The sequence below is a fragment of the Felis catus genome, chromosome E2 (assembly GCF_018350175.1).
Source record: "Felis catus isolate Fca126 chromosome E2, F.catus_Fca126_mat1.0, whole genome shotgun sequence".
NCBI lineage: Eukaryota > Metazoa > Chordata > Mammalia > Carnivora > Felidae > Felis > Felis catus.
Window position 1 is genome coordinate 2,510,125 of NC_058382.1, and position 18,640 is coordinate 2,528,764.

Consider the following 18,640-nt stretch of genomic DNA (forward strand, 5'->3'; position numbering starts at 1 on the left):
CCCCTCCAACCCTAACCAGGACGGAGGCTCACGAGGACACGGGGGGAAGTGGGGGTCCACACCGATGGACACAGTGTGTCTGTGTGTGTGTGTGTGGGGGGGGGGTGGTTCCCGGAGCAAACCAGGGTATAGGGGAGCTTGTCCGAAGGGACGGAGCAGTGTCCGCGCTGCTGGCAGAGGCGGGGAGCCGAGTGACACAGGAGCCTGTCAACGGTCACTGCGTGATGAGTGGGCGCAAGGCACTGGGGTCAGACCGCCCGGTTCACACCCACGGCCATGACCCAGTCGCTTCCCCTTTCGGAGCCTCAGTTTCTCCATCTGTGAACGGGGGTGGCAGCAGCACTTGCCTCGTTGGGTGCGGTGGTAAGTGAGACTGTGGATGTCAGCACGTGACACAGGACTTACTGTTCGCACCGGAACCCGTCCTCAGGCCCCGCCCCCACTCCTCAGCTCCCCCTACCTCCCTGCTGAGGTCCTCAGACCTCCCCCTACTTCTCCGGCTCCCCCTACTGCCTTGCTGAGGTCCTCAGACCCCGCCCACTCCTCAGCTCCCCCTACTCTCTGCTGAGGTCCTCAGACTCCCCCCCCCCCCTCCCCCTACCGCCCTGCTGAGGTCCTGCAGCTGCAGACGCTGCTTCTCCAGGCCTCTTTCCTCAGGAGGACAGCAGGCACAGGGACACGGCGCCCTGGCCGTGAGGGCACCGTGACAAAGGTGTGTGCGGGCCGCTCACGCTGGCAGTGCTCTGTGTCCATGTTCAGTGACCACTGGACTTCCGACTCACAGGCGGGGGCGGAGACCTCGGAGTACACTCTGGACATTCCCGGACGCTGCCAGCCACCCAGACCTGCCTCAGCTGTGGGGACGGTCCTGCCTCACAGGTCTCGGAAGGTGGAGCCAGCCTCTGGCTATAGATGCCCGACAGTCTAGCTGGCCACTTTCCCAGACCCACTTGCAGCTAGGGCATGGAGTGTGGCCTGGGTCTTGCCGGTCAGATACACCAGCACCTTCCTAGGGAAGGCACCAGGGTTTGGACCCCAGGACTCTGCACTGAGATGAGGACAAGGGGTGGGGGAGACAGCACCCTGATGAGGCTGCCCAGGGACTGCATTCAACAGTGAGCCACACCCAGGCCCCTCCTCAACCACCTCTGCGAGGTCCCAGACCCATGGCCCCCGAGCTCATACCCAATCCTCAGCAACAGACTGGATTCCTCTTCGCAAATTGGGTTACCCCAGACCTACTGAAACCGGTATGCGGGGGTCCCCATGAATGGGTGGCCTCCCACAATTAACACTCTAGCAATGCCCGTTTAAATCTGCTGCTTACAGATGTGAATGCGGGAGCCCGGAGCGGGTGAGATCTAAGATCACGCGGCCAGGAAGCCACAGACTGACTTCAGAACCCCAGCCTCCAAGGCTCCTCCAAGGCCGGCCTCCGTAAGAGAGCAGTGCTGCGAGCCACACCCAGGCCCTTCGATGGGCCGGATGGAACCCACCTCCCCCTGGTCTCCAGGCGCAAGGACGAGGAAATGGTGCCCACGGCCTCCTGGCGATGGTGGGGGTCCAGGTCGGGTCTGGCCACAACAGAACCTGGGACTGCGGGGTGCACAACTCAATGACTTTATTACTCTCCATATGCTGAATTGTCTCCGCGGCGCCTCCCAGGAGCAGCCATCTGTCCATCACACGCCTCCGGCCGCAGAGAGGAGCAAGGCCTAGGAGCCAACTAGCAGAGCCCCACCGTCCTGTGGGAACCACTGGCCCCTTCCCGTCCTCTCCTCCCCTCCCCCAGACGGGGAGGGGTCTCCCTCCTTCGGCCCTCCTCCGGATCCAGGCTCCACTTCTGGGCTCCTGGGCCTGGGGCGTCCTTCCCGCCAGGGCAGGAGGCAGGTGCGGAGGGAAGGGGAGGCGGGGCCTGTGGGCGCACCGAGTAGGGTGGGAGGGGCTGGGAGGGCTTTGAAGCCGTAACACGAAAGTGGGGAAGGGACAGAAAGAGCAAAAGGACAACGTGAGAGCCCGGGCCGGCAGAGGAGCCGGGGCAGGCACCGGAGGGGGGCTGCGGGCCCGGGCAGCACCGAGGGCAGAGGGAGGCAGGCGCTACCCCAGGGGCCAGGCCGGGAACGCGCCCCCGCCCCCGGCCCCCGGGCCCGCCGCCGCACCCGCGCCGCCCGCCGCCCGGCCGTGGATGCGCTGGTGGCGCAGCACGTGCTCGCGGCGCCCGAAGCCCTTGCCGCACTGCCAGCAGGCGAACGGCCGCGCCCCCGAGTGCGTCTTGCGGTGGCGCACCAGGTGCTCGCGCCAGTAGAACGTCTTGCCGCACTCGCAGCAGGCGTGCGGCTTCTCGCGCGCGGGCAGCGGGCGCAGGGCCGGCCCCGGGCCGCCGGGGTGCGTGCCGCGGTGGCGCCGCAGGTGCTCCTTGCGCCGGAAGGCCTTGCCGCACTCGGGGCAGGCGTGCGGCTTCTCGCCCGAGTGGCTCTGCCGGTGGCGCAGCAGGTGCGCAGGCTTCAGGGCGGCCTTGCCGCACTCGGGGCAGGAGGCGGTGCCCGGGGCCGGCGGCAAGGCGGGCGGGCCGGGCGCAGGTGGGGCAGGTGGGGCCGCCGGGGCCGGCGGAGGGCTGCCGGGCTCCTGCTTGTAGGGGCGTGCGGCCTGGGGGTCCCCCGTCGCCAGCACCTCAGCCCCGGGGACCGCATCTCCTGCCGGGCAGAGGCACAGGGTGAGGGCGGGTGGCTCCGCAGACGGCGGGGGCGGGGAGGGCAGGGGCAGGCCGGGGATGAAGGGCCCCCCGCTGGAGCGGGTGGGGAATGCTTAAGGCCTGGAAACCACGGGGCGGGAGAAGGGCTGACTGCAGGCTGCTTATTCACCTCTAGGAGCCCTGTACCCAGCACGGTGCTTGGTACACACCACAAAGTCATCGCCAAATAAATGCACGGATATGAGGGAGGATGGGTGAATGGATGTGAAATTCGTGGTGTACAGAGGAGGGGCTTGATGGGTGAAGGCAGGTCAGCAGGTGGGTGGACAGAGGAGGAGGAGATGGGCAGACGAATGAATCCAAAGTACCAGGGTGTAGATGGATGGGTGGGGGGATGGATGGGAGGGGAAGTGGGGAGACAGATGAATGAATGAGCAGGAGGCAGACTGATGGGTGAACAGTGGGTGAGGAGGGAGTAGACGGCTAGGTTAGCGGGGGGTGGGGGTGGGATGGGGGGGCTGGTTGAGCGAGTTAGTGCGTGAGTGGACAGGCTGACTGCTTGCCCCAGGAAGGGGGTGGGTATCTGGGTAGGTAAGCAGGTAAGTCAGGTGGACGAATGAACCTCATTTCCTTTCTCCCGGCTTTCAAACTGCTCTATGGCGTTCCAGGTAGATACGCAACGCGTTTCTATCCGACTTGCCTCACAAGCTTCCAGCTCACGACTCAACTTACAAAAAACAGTTCCAGCACAACTGAAGAGTCTGGTCCCCCTGTCCCACCCTTCCATGCCAACCACCAGGTCCCAAGCCATGCTGTCCCGGCCTCCCCCCAGCCTGTGGAGTGGGTGCAGAGACACCTACTATCGGGCAGAAGCCCCAATCCCTATCTGGCTCTGGCCCTGACTTGTTGTGTGGCTTCAGGCAAGCTGCTTGAGTTCTCCTGGCCTCGGGTTGCTGCTGTTAGATCTAGGCTTCCGGAGAGCCGAGTGTACCAGCTGGGCAGCCAAAGGTGACGTGGGCTTGGTGCACGGCAGTGTATTTAAAAATACAAAAAACGTTTAAAAATCAGGCAACATCCTAGAAATCTACACTCCTGTCTTCTCTTGAGGAAAAAACGTAGACGTACTGTGCCCACATTCCCATGTGGCAACGCAGGCTGCAGGAGACTGGCAGGACAGTGCCTATCACTCGCCAACAGCTGGTGCGTGTCACCGGGCACCTGCTATCCTGACCCCCCACTCACTGTGCCCTCCGTGGGGGCGTGTCTGACCCATCTCCAGCCCTGGTGCCCAGCTCAGGGCCTGGCACACGGCAGGGACACCACGAATGTTCACTGAACGAATGAATGGCAGGCAGGAGGAGAACACCTTCAGGGTAAGAGGGGAGCACAGTGTGAAAGGGGGGTAAGCTACTCACCTAAAGGCATCATCACACCATCTTCCTTTCCGACAGCCACCCCAGAGCCTTCCGTCACATCCTGAGGTGCCCTCATTGCTGGTCCCTGAAATGAGAGATACGACACTCAGAACTGAGAGACACAGCGATAGCCTCTACTTTTCTCCCCTGCGACCCCTGCTACATTCAGACGGTCATCAGGTCCTATCACAAGCTCCAGGGGAAGCCGGCCACCAGGCCTCCTGCCGGCCACCATGTGAGGGACCCATCTGGGGAGTGGACCCTCCAGCCTCAGCCACAACCTGAGACACTTGTGCCAGATGTGCCCCAAATTCCTGACCCGTGGAAACTGTGTGGACAACAAACGTTTGTTGTTGCAAGCTGTCAAGTTTGGGGTGACTTGTATGTAGCAAGAGACAACTGATGCACCTTCTTTAAATCCTGCCTTAGCTTTTTACTGCCCTTCGGGTAAAGTGCAAACTCCTTGACAAAATACACAAGAGAAACACATAAGCTACCTTTAACTCAAGAAAAAAATAAAGTTGTTTTTTTTTTCCCCATCAGGAATGGATTTTTTTCCCAGCACAAGTGGTGGACCGCTTCTGAGCACGATGGTGCCAGCCAGGAACACCAAGGTTACCGAAAATGTTTCAGACTAATTTAGGTTCCTTTACGCTATTGTCAATGTTTCTCAAGCCCTTGCCCCCCAAGGAACAGATCAGAATCCTGGTGCTGATGCAGGTGACTACTGAGTTCCACACATCCAACCCTACCTCTCACACTACCTCTCACATTTTACTTCTTTCAAGTGTAACGTTTAGGATGGAAGTCAGCAATACCTAAAATCTTTTTTTTTTTAAGTTTATTTTCAGAGAGAAACACAGAGAGTGAGAGAGCAAGCGGGGGAGGGGGAGAAAGAGAGAGGGAGGGAAAGAATTCCAAGCAGGCGCCAGTGTCAACACGGAGCCTGACGTGGGGCTCAAACACACCAACCGTGAGATCACGACCTGAGCCAAAACCAAGAGCCGGCTGCTTCACTGACTGAGACACCCAGGTGCCCTAGTAATGCCTAAAATTCTCTCACCTAGCAAGAAGAGTCTTCAGGAAGCTTCCAAAGCCTTTCTCAAACGTGCGTGGTTTGGAATCTGTGATGCCTACGTTGCCTGGTGGTGGCAGGATGAGTACTTTGCGTGGTCGCCTTTCTGCTCTGGCAGACTGAAATGGTTCCCGGCCACTGGTGCAGCTCAGGGTGTCATGGCACTCAGGGTGTCATGGTGCTGCACGTGCCACCCCGCTGCTTGCTGCTACTGTGGCCCACGAGGCCCGCGCCCGGCCCCGCCTCTCGCCAGGGTCCTGCCTGGAGCCCCACAGTAGAACGCTTTCGGCGCTCTGAGTGTGCCAGGCTCTCTCAAACCTCTACTCTTCGTTGTTCTCTGCCTGGAACCCACTCTTCGTCCCCTTTCCCCTGTCTACCTTCTACATGTCCTTCAGGACCTGGCGGAGCCCACATCCCTGCCATTACACACAGGCTTAGGACCCTGTGTGACTTGGGAACAGGCCCTACCCTGGTCCCCAGCACACTGCACTTCACAACAGCTTTACTCAGAACAGACGTACAATAAATGCACACGTTTAAAGCATACGATCAAGTAAGTTTCAACACGTATACACGCGTGAAGCCACCATCACAATCGGAATGGCGGACACATCTAGCAGCCCCTGAAAGTCTCCTTGTGCACGTCTGTGATCGCTCCGCCTCCTCCCCATTACGCCTCAGCACCTGCTGGTGCACTTCTCACTGCTACTGGGCGGTTTTCACGTTCTAGAACTTGACACAGAACCACATGATAATTAGGTACTTTTCTGGGGTGGGGGGGGCAGTTCCTGAAATATAATTATTTTGAGATTGGGGATACTGGCCCACAGTTTTCTTATCTTGTAAGCTCTTTGGTTTTGCACGTCAAGGTAATGCTGGCCCCGCAGAAAGAGCTGGGAAAGTGTTTGGAATGTTCTGGATGCCGCATTAATGGAATCTTGCAACACACGGTCCCTTTCGACCGACTTCTTCCCTTTCCCACGTTGTGTGTGTGACGGTCGCCCCAGCCGCGTGGCTGCTTCCACTGCGCGTGGCTGAGTATCGCTCCATTGTGAAGCTGGACCACATGTGTTTATCTGTTCAGTGAGTCCCCACAGGGGTCGTTTCCGCTTTCTGGGTGTCACAGATGCCGCTGTCCTGCCATCGTTGACCTCACAGAAGGGACGAGTTCCGTGTGGACGACTCCCAGGAGGGGCACTGGTGGCTCACAGGGCGGCCCCGTGTCTAACCATCACGGGAACCGCAGACACCGCACAGTCCCACCACCATAGGAGAGGGCCCGGGCCCCTCGGCAGATGCCAAGCTAGTGAACAACGGACGTATCAAAGGGCAAAACCGTCTGCCTTCGCTCTGATGAAGGAGGGTTTCCTAAAAGGGGATGTCCTGACATAAGGGGGAACCGAAGCATGGGGTCAGGGTTTGGCCCGTGACCGACTAGGTCCCTAGGTGCCTCCAGCCACACACCCACTTGTGGGACCCCGAGCAAGTTCCTGCCCCTCCAGGGTCGGTGCACGGGGGCTGAGGTGCACTCGGTCTCCCCGAGTCCGAGGGCACAATCTGGGGTACCACCTGCTCCCTGGCCTGCAGCGGGGCTCCTGCAACCCGCAGGTGCCCGCCCTCACTGGCCTCCACTGCGGCCAGGTCAGCATGCCGCGAGCAGAGCCCAGGACGCTGCACTGCCAGCAGGCTCTCCTGGCGGTTCTGGGGCCCGCACAGGCTGAACGCCCTTGCTTCCTCTGGAGGACCCTATGGATGTCCTGCGGCTCTGGTTTGGGCTCCCGGACAGCGGACGCTAGACCGTGCGGAGACCAAGCACTGTCCACAAGAAGATACCCAGGCAGACTGGCGGTGGGGATAAGGCTGATGCCCTGGGCCAGGCGTCGGGGGCTCAGTATCCGCTGTACAGCAGGGGTCAGAGCAGAATCTAGAGCGAGGGCCTGCGGGTTCTTTTCCTCCCGCTGCCCCCTAACTGGCCGTGTGGCCTCAGGCAGGTTGCTTGGCCTCTGTGGGACTCACACCTTCATCTGTGACAGAGGATACTGAGGCTCCAGGGCCGCATGCAGAGACAGGGAGGCCGTGCTGACAATGGGATTTATGGGGACTTGTAGCCTCCAGAGAGGTGGAGATGAGGGGGAGCCATGAGGTGGCCAGCTGTGTCTATACGGCTGACCCCCAATAAAAACTGTGGATGGCAGTCTGGGGAGCCTCCCTGGTTGGCACGAGCAGGCGTCGTCCACACGGCGCCCCTGGGCGAGGAGCTTCACGGGCCCTGCCCGCGGGCCTCTCGCCTTTACTAACTGGACTCCACGTCCTTCACTGAAACGCATCTGAAGTCCTGAGTCCTTCTCAGGAATTACGGAACCCAGGCTGGTCCTGGGGATCCCCAGACTTGCAGGTGGTGTCACAGCGAGGGCATCCTTGGGGGAACCCCTGAGGGCTGTGCACTGAGCCGCCTGGCAGTCAGGACCCCGGGGTGCACGTCCACACTTCCCATCCTGGCGCTCGTTCATGTACTTACTTGAGCTCTACCGGGCAAGGGGCGGGAGGTGAGGGCCACGGGCCCTGCAGGCCACAGCAAGAAGGCGGGACGTCCGTCTCGCATGGGTCTGGGGTCTGGCCCAAGTCCTGCTAAGCACTCAGATGCGTCATCTCGGTGAGCCCCGCCAGCCACCCTGAGCCACGGCCACGACGCCCCCTCACCTTCCTGCCAGCCCCACAGGTCCATCCGCCGACCTTGGCTTTCACGTCTGACAGTGGACCTGTGCTCTCTTCTCTGAAGCCTCAGCACTCCCCTGAGTGCTGACCTCTGAGGCACAGACTGGGCGGGTGTTTCCTGTTGTGCTGATCACAGCTGGGCCTCCCCGCTCCTGCCCGCCCACCAGCTTTCCTCCGGGCTTCCCGGGCTGGCGGACGCCCAGCCCCTTGGCTACGGTGTGCCTGGACCGGACTCGGGTGACTGACAGCAGGCAAGTCGGTCCAGCCCCATCCACATCCCATCACCTGCAGAACAGACCAGGCTCTCCCTCAACAGAGGGGACAGGAGACCTCACACCGCTGCCCGCGTCAAATCTTCTCTCCCAGGACAGACGAGGGAGGCCGGGGAGGCTACTCATCCACTTGCTGGCAAGCACTTTTTGGAGCACCTACTATGCACCAGGCACTACTGAAAGCAGGGAAGCACTGGTGAAGGAGACAAAGGCCCCTGCGCCCTAGAATCTACGTTCTGGCCATTAGACAAACCATAAAGAAGTAACGAGTTCCACAAGGCTGGCTTAGCCAGGTAGGGATTTCTTTCAGCCTCCTGGAATGGGGGGGGGGGGGGAGGGAGTCCTTAGAAGCGTGGAGTCTCGTACGCGGTTGCGGGGACGCCAAGTGAGAAGCCACGCGGGAAGCATTTTGGCAACTTGTTCTAAAATTACACACACTTGGGCCACATGCACCCCGATGTTTACAGAGCACTATCAACAAAAGCCAAATTATAGAAGGAGCCCAAATGTCCATTGGCGGATGAATGGATAAAGGGATGTGGTGTATGTACGCAATGGGATACTACTCGGAGATGAAAAAGAATGAAATCTTGCCATTTGCAACTATGTGGATGGAACTAGAGAGTATTATGCTAAGTGAAATAAGTCACAGAAAAACATATGGTATCACTCACATGTGTAATTTAAGAAAGAAAAAAACAGAACATATGGGAAGGGAAGGAAAATAAAATAAAAACAGAAACAGACCATAAAAGACTCTGAAATACAGAGAACAAGCTAGGGGTTGCTAGAGGGGAGGTGGGTGGGGGATGGGCTAAATGAGTGATGGGCACACAGGGCCCCAGGGTGACGGGGCCGTGAGGGCAGCACTTGTGGCCCTGGGGTGACTGCACGGCTCTGTGTCCTGACTGTGGCTGTGGTTACGATTAGCCACCGTGTGTTAACAGCAGAAAGAACCATATGCCCCCTGGAAATGTTAGAAACACACAGCCAAGGGGCGCCTGGGTGGCTCAGTCGGTTAGGCCTCCGACTTTAGCTCAGTTCGTGATCTCACAGTCCGTGGGTTCGAGCCCCGCGTCGGGCTCTGTGCTGACAGCTCAGAACCTGGAGCCTGTTTCGGATTCTGTGTCTCCCTCTCTCTCTGACCCTCCCCCATTCATGCTCTGTCTCTCTCTGTCTCAAGAATAAATAAACGTTAAAAAAAAAGAAACACACAGCCAAAGCCACAGCTCCTCGCACTGTCACAACGGATTCAGCACCTGAGAGTGAGACCCTCCAAGAGTGTTTCTTGAAGCTTCCACGTGCTCTAATGAGCGGCCAGGTCTGGAGACACAGCCGGACACCCGAGCACACACAACTCTGTCCTGGCAGGCTCCGCCAAGGATGGGCACCCACAGACCAGAGCAGCCCTAGTCCTGGGGGCATTTCCCAGATGCCAGCTCTCCCTGCACCTCCCACAGCGTCACCACAATGGCCTAACACCCTAGCGATAACCGCTGTCCACAACTTTCACCTAAATGGTCGTGAGTCACACCGGAAGTGGGGCAAGGGCATCACAGGGACACTGTGGACAATTCAGCGCGATCACGTAAAATGGCGCCACCCCAGAGCCCTGAGCCCTGGATGGCTCTGAGCCCGAGTCCTGCTCTCCTACCAGAACGGGAGAGAACACACAGAAGGGGCGGTGAAGACACCTGGGCACACGAGGAGGCCTCCTCCAAGCGGAGGGTCATTGGGAACCATGACTCCAAAGAATCGAGGACCCCCCACTTCCTTGTGCACACACCTGCCTCTGGCCAGGCACAGCAGTGCCCCTGACGACGTCCACACCCTGATCCTAATCCCAGAGCTCGTGACTCTGTGACTTCACGTGTCAAAAGGGCTGGGACACTGATGATGTGACTGACTTAAGGATCCTGATGTGTGGGGACAATCCCAGATCATCCCGACGGGCCCCATGTCATCATGGGAGTGTTCTGTGTGAAAGAGGGATAGCTGAGGGTCAGGAGGGGATGTGACCTTGGAAGCAAAGGTCAAGTGAGGCACTCTGCAGACGGAGGAAGGGGAAGAAGGCCACGAGCCACAGCACGTGGGCGCCCCGGAAGCTGGGAGAGGCAGGAGACGGATGCCTTCCTGGGGCCTCCTTCTGGGGGCGGACACCCCCCCCCCCCGGACTCCCCCAGGACCTCCTTCTGGGGCTTCTGGGGATGGATTCCACCCCGCTCCCCCGCCTGCTTCTGGGGGCGGATCCCCCCTCCCCCTGGGCCTCCTTTTGGGGACAGATTCCCAACCCTGGGCCTCCTTCTGGGGACGGATGCCCCCCAGCCTCCTTATGGGGACGGATCCCCATTCCCCTGCCCTGGAGCCTTCTTCTGGGGACAGATCCCCCCTCCCCTTCTTTCTGGGAATGGATCCTCCCCACCCGCCGGAGCCTCCTTCTGGGGGCGGATCCCTTCCCCCCACCCACCCAGCCTCCTTCTGGGGACAGATCCCCCCCACCCTGGAGCCTCCTTCTGGGGATGGATTCCCCCCTGGAGCCTCCTTCTTGAAGGAGCACAGCCCACGCCCTGGTTTCAGCCAGGGAGACCCGAGTCAGACCGCTGACCTCCAGAACCCTGAGTGGGTAAGTCTGCATCGTCTTTAAGGCACGGGGTCTGCAGGAATTTGTTACAGAGGCAGCAAGAAGAAACACACAAGCAACCCTGGGACACAATGACCCCGAGAAGCCGCCTGAGGGGAGGAAAAGAGGGGTGAGGCTCGTCCCAGGGAAGGGTGGAGAGGGTATCAGAGAGGCAGGAAGACGCAAAGGACCACAACTGCGTCCCTGGCACCCGACAGTGCCCCATAGACGCTCGCAACGACATCCTGCCATCTTTCCAACTCCTCATTCCCCCTGTCCACCGGCCCCTGACCCGCCAGCCTCTGTGCCGGCCTGGGCTGGGCTCCGGCTGCTCCCTCGTCTTGGCTGCTCTCCTCCTGGTCTCTGCACGGCAGGTCGCTGGCACCACGCGGCCACATGTGGCTGCTGAGCACCCGGAAAGGTGCCAAGTGCCACGTGCCCAGAAGGTCACAACCTGGCTATGCTAAGCTCAACCAAGTCACCTATCAGGATTAAACTGACTGGTTTCTCTTCAGCCCTCCCGAAGAGCTCCTAGAAGGCTCTCTTTGGCCCTCCCGATGTGCTCCTAGAAGGCTCTCTTTGGCCCTCCCGACGTGCTCCCAGAAGGCTCTCTTTGGCCCTCCCGATGTGCTCCTAGAAGGCTCTCTTTGGCCCTCCCAACGTGCTCCTAGAAGGCTCTCTTTGGCCCTCCTGATGTGCTACTAAAAGGCTCAGGATCCCAGAACTGGCCTGAGTCCTACTTCTAACTGGACAGCGCTGCTCTGAACCAGGGACTGGCAGGCTTTTCCTGCAGTGGCCGGAGTAGAGGATCTTGGCTGGGCTGGCCCCCCGGCCTGTGTCCCCACTGCCTCACCTTGCCCTTGTGGTGAAGGCGGCCACCGGCAATGCACAGGACAGGCAGGGCTGTGCATCCAGAGAGGTCCAGGATGGGTGGGGGCAGGGCTGGCCCACTGGCCATTTACTAAAGAGTGCAGCCTCCCCCAAAGAGATGGCTGACCTTTGCCCTCAACCACCACGGGGAGGTGACCTCCAAGCCCCTGGGGCATCCTACCTGCCTGGGGGCCTGGGGCCACACCAGCTGGGTCCAACAATACGAGGTACAACGGTGACTTTCAGACACTGCACCTGCTCCCTGCAGGGGGGCTGGAGAGCGAGGTGGGTCGTGCCTGTAGCCCCAGTAAGCACTCGGGGCACCACCACAGCTCAGGGAGCCACCCCCCACTCCAGCCGGCCAGACTGCACACACGTGGTCATATAATGTTGCGGGGAGGAGTCAGCCGCCCTCATGCCATGTGAGGGGGAGGTCGGAGGCTCCTTGTGGGTGGGACTCCTCCAGACCCCACCCCTGCATCTCTCCTCACCTGGACCCACCCCTGCATCCTCCCACTGCCCGGACCCCGCCCTTGCGCCTCCCACCTCTGCTGAAGCTGCATCCTCGTCCTCCTGCCAACAACGTGAGCAGCATCACCAGCACGGTAAACAAGACGGCTTTCACGGAGTCCTCCTCCTGACTCGCTCCACATAGGTCTCTGGGAGACCCCAAAGCTGCACAAGGGTCCGCCGGCAGGGTGGTCTCAGGGACCACCTGCACTGCTCTCCACGCCGGACTCTCTCTGCCCCACGACCGGCCGCCCGGGGCTTGCCTGGTGTGCTTGCTGACGCATGAAGCGTCACTCCTACCCACTGAGACCAGCCTCCTTCTGCAGGTCTGCAGGGGCGAGGCGGGAGGGAGGCCAGTCTCTGAGCGAGCCGGCGCGCGGAGGCGGCGGCTGAGGGGCACGCGTGCGAGCAGCCCCCCCCCCCCCCTCCGCGGCTCACCCAGAGCTCCTCCAGCAGGGCCACGGCGTCCTCCCCGCTCTGGGGCCGGCGGCTGCACACCCAGGCCTGGATGTCCGCGGGCAGGGCGCTCAGGAACTGCTCCAGCACCAGCAGCTCCAGCATCTGCTCCTTGGTGTGCACCTCAGGCCGCAGCCAGTCCCGGCACAGCGCTCGCAGCAGGCCCAGCGCCTCGCGGGGGCCCGGCGCGTCTCCCAGGTGGAAGTGGCGGAAGCGGTGCCACGGTGAGTCCAGGGCCAGGCCCTCGGCAGCCGGGCCTTCCTGCTTCACGGGCTGGGGACACGGGCCCTCCATGGGGTCGCGAGCCCCGCAGGGACAGCGGGCCTGTGGGGAGGGAAGTGAGCGCGGTGAGAGCTGGGCCTGCGATGCTAGAAACGGCCGCCTCCTCCCACCTATGCTAGAAACGGCCGCCTCCTCCCACCGTCGCCGTGAGGGGGGCACCTCCAGGAGCCCAGTGACCTGCAGTGAGGGGCGGCGTCTCTCTGTGCCTCAGTCTCCCCTATCTTGCTTGGCGGAGGGCCTGCGGGGGAAGGTGCCTGGGGGTTGTGGCGCCCAGTGCCCTGCACACAACAGGTGCCCAAGGAATGGACATTCGGATCCCAGTCCTGAGGAGGTCACCTCCCTGCGGGGTGACCGTGGGCAATGCGGTCTCTTCCCCCCAGTTCAAGTGAGCAGAGCGGGGCACCATCGTGAGCACCACCATCGTCATAACCGCTCGCCCGCATGACGCACAAACCCTACCATCCCCAGCGTCCCCAACGGCAGCTGCTTCGGGACGCCTACTGCAAAGCCACCCCCAAATCGTCACGCTGAAGCTCTAACCCCAGCACAACATTCGGATGTGGGATGTGGGGAGGTGACGAGGAGGCCACCAATGCCGGCTGAAGCTGGTGGAAGGTGCGAACTTCGTTAGAGGATGGGTCAGTCGTGGGGGGGTCTAATGTGTGCGGTGACTGTGCCTCTTGCTAGAAGCCGTGAGAGCCGCGATCCCCAGAGTTCTCGTCACAAGAAACAAGTCAGCCAACGAGAGGTGACAGACGTCAGCAGAACCGACTGTGGCGAGCGCATCGCAACGTCTACACACGTCATCGCATCACCACCTTGCGCGTCAATCACACCTCAATACAACTGGGGAAAGACAGGAAGTCACGAGGATGAGGTCCACATCCAACAGGATCGGTGGCCTTGGCGGAAGAGAAATCCCCACCACCTGCCCTGTGAGAACAAAACCAGGCTGCTGTCCGCAGTCAGGACAAGGGTCCTCCCCAGACACCCAATCTGCCGGTCAAGGCACTTGACCTTGGACTCTGGCCCCAGAACCGAGACAGACAGATGTCTGCTGTTAAAGCCCCCAGCCAGTGATGGAGCGGAGGAATACACAGATGGGCCCCCAAGCATGTCCACGAATTGGGAAACGTGGCAGACTGCAGGAGTTCACCCATGTCCATCGTCCCCTTCTCCTCTGTGTGATCCCCCACCCCCGAGGAATTCAGGTGCCTCTACTTCCGCTTTCCCCTTCCTGAGGGAGGGGACCCAGACGTGACCCCGGGAAACAGCTGGAAATGTCTGGAGATTTTTCACTGTTGGATGGGGGAGGGGAACAGTGCCTCTGGCGTCCAGCAGGCAGAGGCCAGGGATGCTGCTAGGTGTCCTAGAGCACACACAAGAGCCCCATGGCACAGAATGGTCCAGTACCAAGGCCGAGAGACCCCGGCTTGGGAGAGAGGTCCTCGCTGGGTCCGGGGACCCCTGGGTCTTGGCAGGTCAGAAGGATTTCATCACAAGAGATACTGCCTGTTTTACTCCCGTTCTCTGGGTGTGCCGTGGGGTCTTCAGAGGCTGCATGGACACGGGCTGTGAGCGGCTGAGCTGAGGTAGTCCCCTGGATAGCCTGAGTGCAAAGCCCTGACGCTTAACCACTGCACCACCGACCACAGGCATCATCTCATTGCTGGGTCGGCTGTCACAGCCCCCGCAGCATCTCCCTGCTCCTGAGAGTGTCGCTCTAGTTGCAAATCACCACAACACTCAGGAAGGGGTTTTTTCCTTAATAGAAATCACGTTGTGACACTTCCCCGCTCCAAACCTCCTGACTGCTTCCTCGCCTACTTTTCGGATTTCTTCCTTCTATCCCTGGCTCTCTATACTCAGCCACACTGCCTCCCCGATTATCTTCTTGGACCTAAGGCAAGTCCTATCCCAGGGCCTTTGTACCTGCTATCTTCTCCTTCCTAACCCTTGCTCAGCCGGCTCCTTCTCATATTTGAGGCCTCCATGTGATCCCCCCGCCCCCCCCCATTGGAGAGTCTCCTCAAATCATCCGATTTGCACAGCATCCACACACCACTCCCTGCAGTTACCTTTCCCTTTAGTAATTCCCTTTCAGCGTTTAACAAGATGGGCTGTCGTGTTTGTACGCTGTCTTCCCTCGCAAGAATTCAAGCTTCACTGAGAGCAAGAGACCCCAGGAGAGCCCAGCATGCTGGCTGGCACTCAAAGGACATGTACAGGATGATCTTTCCTCTGAAAGGAGTATTAGGGCCCCCGTTTCACAAGTGGAGAGAGTGAAGTTACTCAGCTAGTAAGGGGCAGAGCTTAGGCTCTGCAGGACCACCTCCTGCCTACCGGTCCCTCCATCTAAGCACTGACTAGGCCTGGGAGAGGCAGGGTAGGGTTTCCAGAACACCTGGGCCAGAGCTGAGTCTCGAAGGATGCACAGAAGCCTTCTGTACTGTGACAAACACCCTCCCCCCACCCCCGAAGGGAGTGGAATCTGACCTGAGGGAGCCAGGCCCCAGCACCAAGTGGCAGGGCCCTGCAGTCATGGGTCATGGGTAGCCACGTTCCCACAGCTGTCCACACTGAGTTTCTCACAGCAGGGCCAGCGGGACCCTTCTCTGGGTCCCAGGGTCACCACCCTGAGAAAGCACATACTAAGTGCTAAGCAAGTTCATGCCACCCTGTAAACCAATCCTTACCACCCACTGAGGGTCCAGTGCCTCCGACTACTGCTACAAAATCATCTGTGACACTGTTGTCTGTGTCCAAGGAGTATCGTCCTGCCCGACCAGGCACCCTGGAGGCCTTGGGAGACAGCCACTGAGTGGCCTCTGTCTCACACTGCCCCCACCCCACCGTCCCAACAGTCCTGTGAGCTGGGTACCATGGTGAGCAGGAGAAATGAACACTTAGAGGCAGGATTCAAACCTGGAACCGTTCTGACTCCAGAGTCCCAGCACCTCTGCACAGCACGTTTGGCTAGCTGAATGCTGAAAAGATGGGCTCTGGACCTTGGCTGCCTGCCCCACTGTGTGACCTGGGACACGTGGGCTTCACTTCTGCACCTGGGACACAGGACTCGTGTAACAGCTTCTTCCCCACAGGGGTTGCTGGGAACCTGAACTAGAAGCGGCCCAGCTCCTAGTACACTTGAGGGTTTCCAGACCTCAGCACCAGTCATATCCGGGGCCAGATAATTCCACGTTGTGGCAGCTGCCCCATGCAACGTAACGTGTTTATCGACATCCCTGGCCTCTTCCCCCAGATGCCAGTGGCTATCTCCCCAACTGCGACAACCAGAAATGTTTCCAGATATTGCCACATGTCCCTGGGAGGCAAACTCGACCCCGGTGGAGAGCCACGGGTCCACTGGACAAATATTTACTCAGAGCACAAGGGCCCTGCAGCAAATCCCAGTTCGGCCACCTACCAGCCATCTGTCCTTGGACGAGATACAACAGCACCTTTTACACGGACTCTCCACAGCCCGGGCTGTACAATGGGGAGAAAAATCAAACCAATCCCAGACCGCAGGAGGAATTCAAGATACAAGGACAACAAAGACGTTGAGAATAGCACTAGGCGCTATGCAAGTCCTCAACTGGAGTCAGAGCTGAAATTCCTGCTACTTTGTGGAGTGCTGGGGGCACCGCTATTAACCAAACACGCATTAAAATCCAACTCTAAACGGGAACAGGAGACGCAAGAGGGCGACTGGAGGGGGGCGAGAAGGGGCAGTTTCGGGTGGCAACAGCAGCAAACGCACCCTCGAGGCATCTTGCACCCACTAACCAACTTCCTCCCCTGAGCACGGCCACAGAGGTGGGCGCTCCAGTCCACAGGGAGCGCAGCGAGGGGACCCACCTTGTCCCGGGGACTCCCAGAACTCCTGGGCGCGCGCGCGCTCGAGGTCGAGGCAAAATGAACCACCTGCACCCCTCCAGAGGGGCGGGCCCCCGAGCCCCCGGCCCCACCCCTGGGGGGACCCTCCCCCTTCCCGGCCCCTCCCCCCTCCCTCTGCGGCTCACTTGCCTCTGCGTTCCCCACCTCCAGGGGCCACAGCCCCCTCCCACTTCCCGGCCCTCCCCCAGCCCCTCCCCCCCGTGCCTTCTCCCATCCCCCTCGCCCACCTCCCGCTTTACTCGGTCCCCGTCTTCTCCCCTCCCCCCCCCCGCTCCCCATCCCTCCCTCCTCCGGCCTCCAGCCCCCCTCTCCCCAAAGCGCGTCCAACCACCCCTCCCAGCCCCCCTTCCCCCCTCGCTCACCTCACTCTCCCAGACGAGGCCCCCCAAGCCCCCTCACCTCTTCGCACATGCGCACAAAGCTCACGGGGACTCCATGCCCCGGCAGGCTTTGCGCCAACTCATCCGTCCCCCCTCCCCCAACTCTCCGAGACCGGGTAGTCCGTTCCACGCCATACCACCGCCTTACAGGCCTCACCCAGAACTACACTTCCCAGGAAGCATCGCGGCAAGGGACGCGTCCCGTTGGCCCCTCGCCGTGGCGTCCCTCGCACGCCTGTCTCCGAATGGCTCTAACGGCACCAGAACTACACTTCCCAAGGTGCATTGAGCACCGCCAGCGGCCTATCAGCCCTCGCAAACAAGGCCTCTCAGCGCGCCGGGCTTTGGACTACATTTCCCAGAATGTATATAGGGCCTCCCATTGGCTCGCGCGCGAGCCCGTGCTTGCGAAGACGTGCCGACGGGGGAAGCGGTGGGAGGGAAAGGGAGGAGCGTTGGCTGCGCTGTCCTGAGTGGGGGGAGGTTTTGTGCTGGGAGCTCGGGAGTGAAATCCTCTGGCGATCTGGGCGATAAGAGAGGAGGGGCCCCGCCAGAGTTCTGCGCCTGTCTGGCCTGCGTGTTGTCTCCCCTATAGTACCCGGCGGCGCTGACCAGGTTGGAGGTAGAAGTGCTCGGCCCGGGGGCGCCCTGGGCTCTATGGTTCGGCTCCTCTGGCGCAAGCCTCAGTGCTTCAGACTTCAGTGTCCTCTCCTGCGTGAGTCGGGAGAGGAGGCTTCCTGCCACACGTCCATGGCGTGCCCCCATCGGATAGGGCAACTGCCTCAGTTTCCCCATCTCGGAACCGGAAGAAAAAGTGGTTCTTGGAGCGGGAGGAAATCTTAAGAGATGGGTCGAAGCTTCGTATCCAGACGGATCCCGGCCTGGGGACGCTCACACGAGCCTCGGGGGCCCGGGGGCCAGAGCCAGACGCCATCCCCTACCTCGAACAGTAACTTTCCCCCCGGGTTTCACAAGTGGTCAGTGGCTGGATCAGAACTTGTTGCCCAAGACCGGTGAAAACCATCGCCCTCTTTGTGGCCCACCCTCCCCCGGCCCAGCCCCCTGCCCTCTCTTCACTCTTGCTTCTTGTGTTCCAGCCACACGGGCCTGCTTCTGCCCCTAGGAACTCGCTGATCCCACTCTCATCTGATTGCCCAGTTGACATCCCCCATCCGGCAGGGTGGGGGAGGGGCGGCAGAAGTTTTTGCACCCCCGCCTCGCAAGGACACACATCTTCCCTCCGTCTTACAGACTCACCGTCTTAACAGAATGAATCCTTTGTCCACCCAAATGTCCAGGCCAGACATGGAAGGGTCGCCTTTGGCCCTGCCTTCAAGGTGGTCACAGTTGTCCATTTCTCTCCTTCCACAGATGTCACCTGGCCTCCTCCCACCGTTGCACCCCACCCAGTCCCTTCACACGGCAGCCAGAGCGATCATTTTTGTGTGTAAGA

At 60.5% G+C, this 18,640-nt stretch overlaps 1 protein-coding gene across 4 annotated transcripts; it reads right to left on the bottom strand.

Moving 5' to 3' along the window:
- Window positions 1-1,604: 1,604 nt before the first annotated feature.
- ZNF444 (zinc finger protein 444) lies at window positions 1,605-17,480 on the bottom strand. Of its 4 annotated transcripts, none has more exons than XM_045046801.1 (4): window positions 17,345-17,480; window positions 12,608-12,949; window positions 4,108-4,192; window positions 1,605-2,693 (listed from the first exon to the last, which is right to left on the bottom strand). In XM_045046801.1, exons 2-4 carry the CDS (start codon window positions 12,917-12,919, stop codon window positions 2,098-2,100), a joined length of 993 nt encoding a protein of 330 aa, XP_044902736.1. In that variant the 5' UTR covers window positions 12,920-12,949; window positions 17,345-17,480; the 3' UTR covers window positions 1,605-2,097. The 4 variants fall into 4 exon arrangements, with proteins under 4 accessions (XP_044902736.1, XP_023101849.2, XP_044902734.1 ...); XM_023246081.2 differs by lacking the exon at window positions 17,345-17,480 and adding an exon at window positions 17,207-17,339; XM_045046799.1 differs by lacking the exon at window positions 17,345-17,480 and adding an exon at window positions 17,170-17,303.
- Window positions 17,481-18,640: the final 1,160 nt, after the last annotated feature.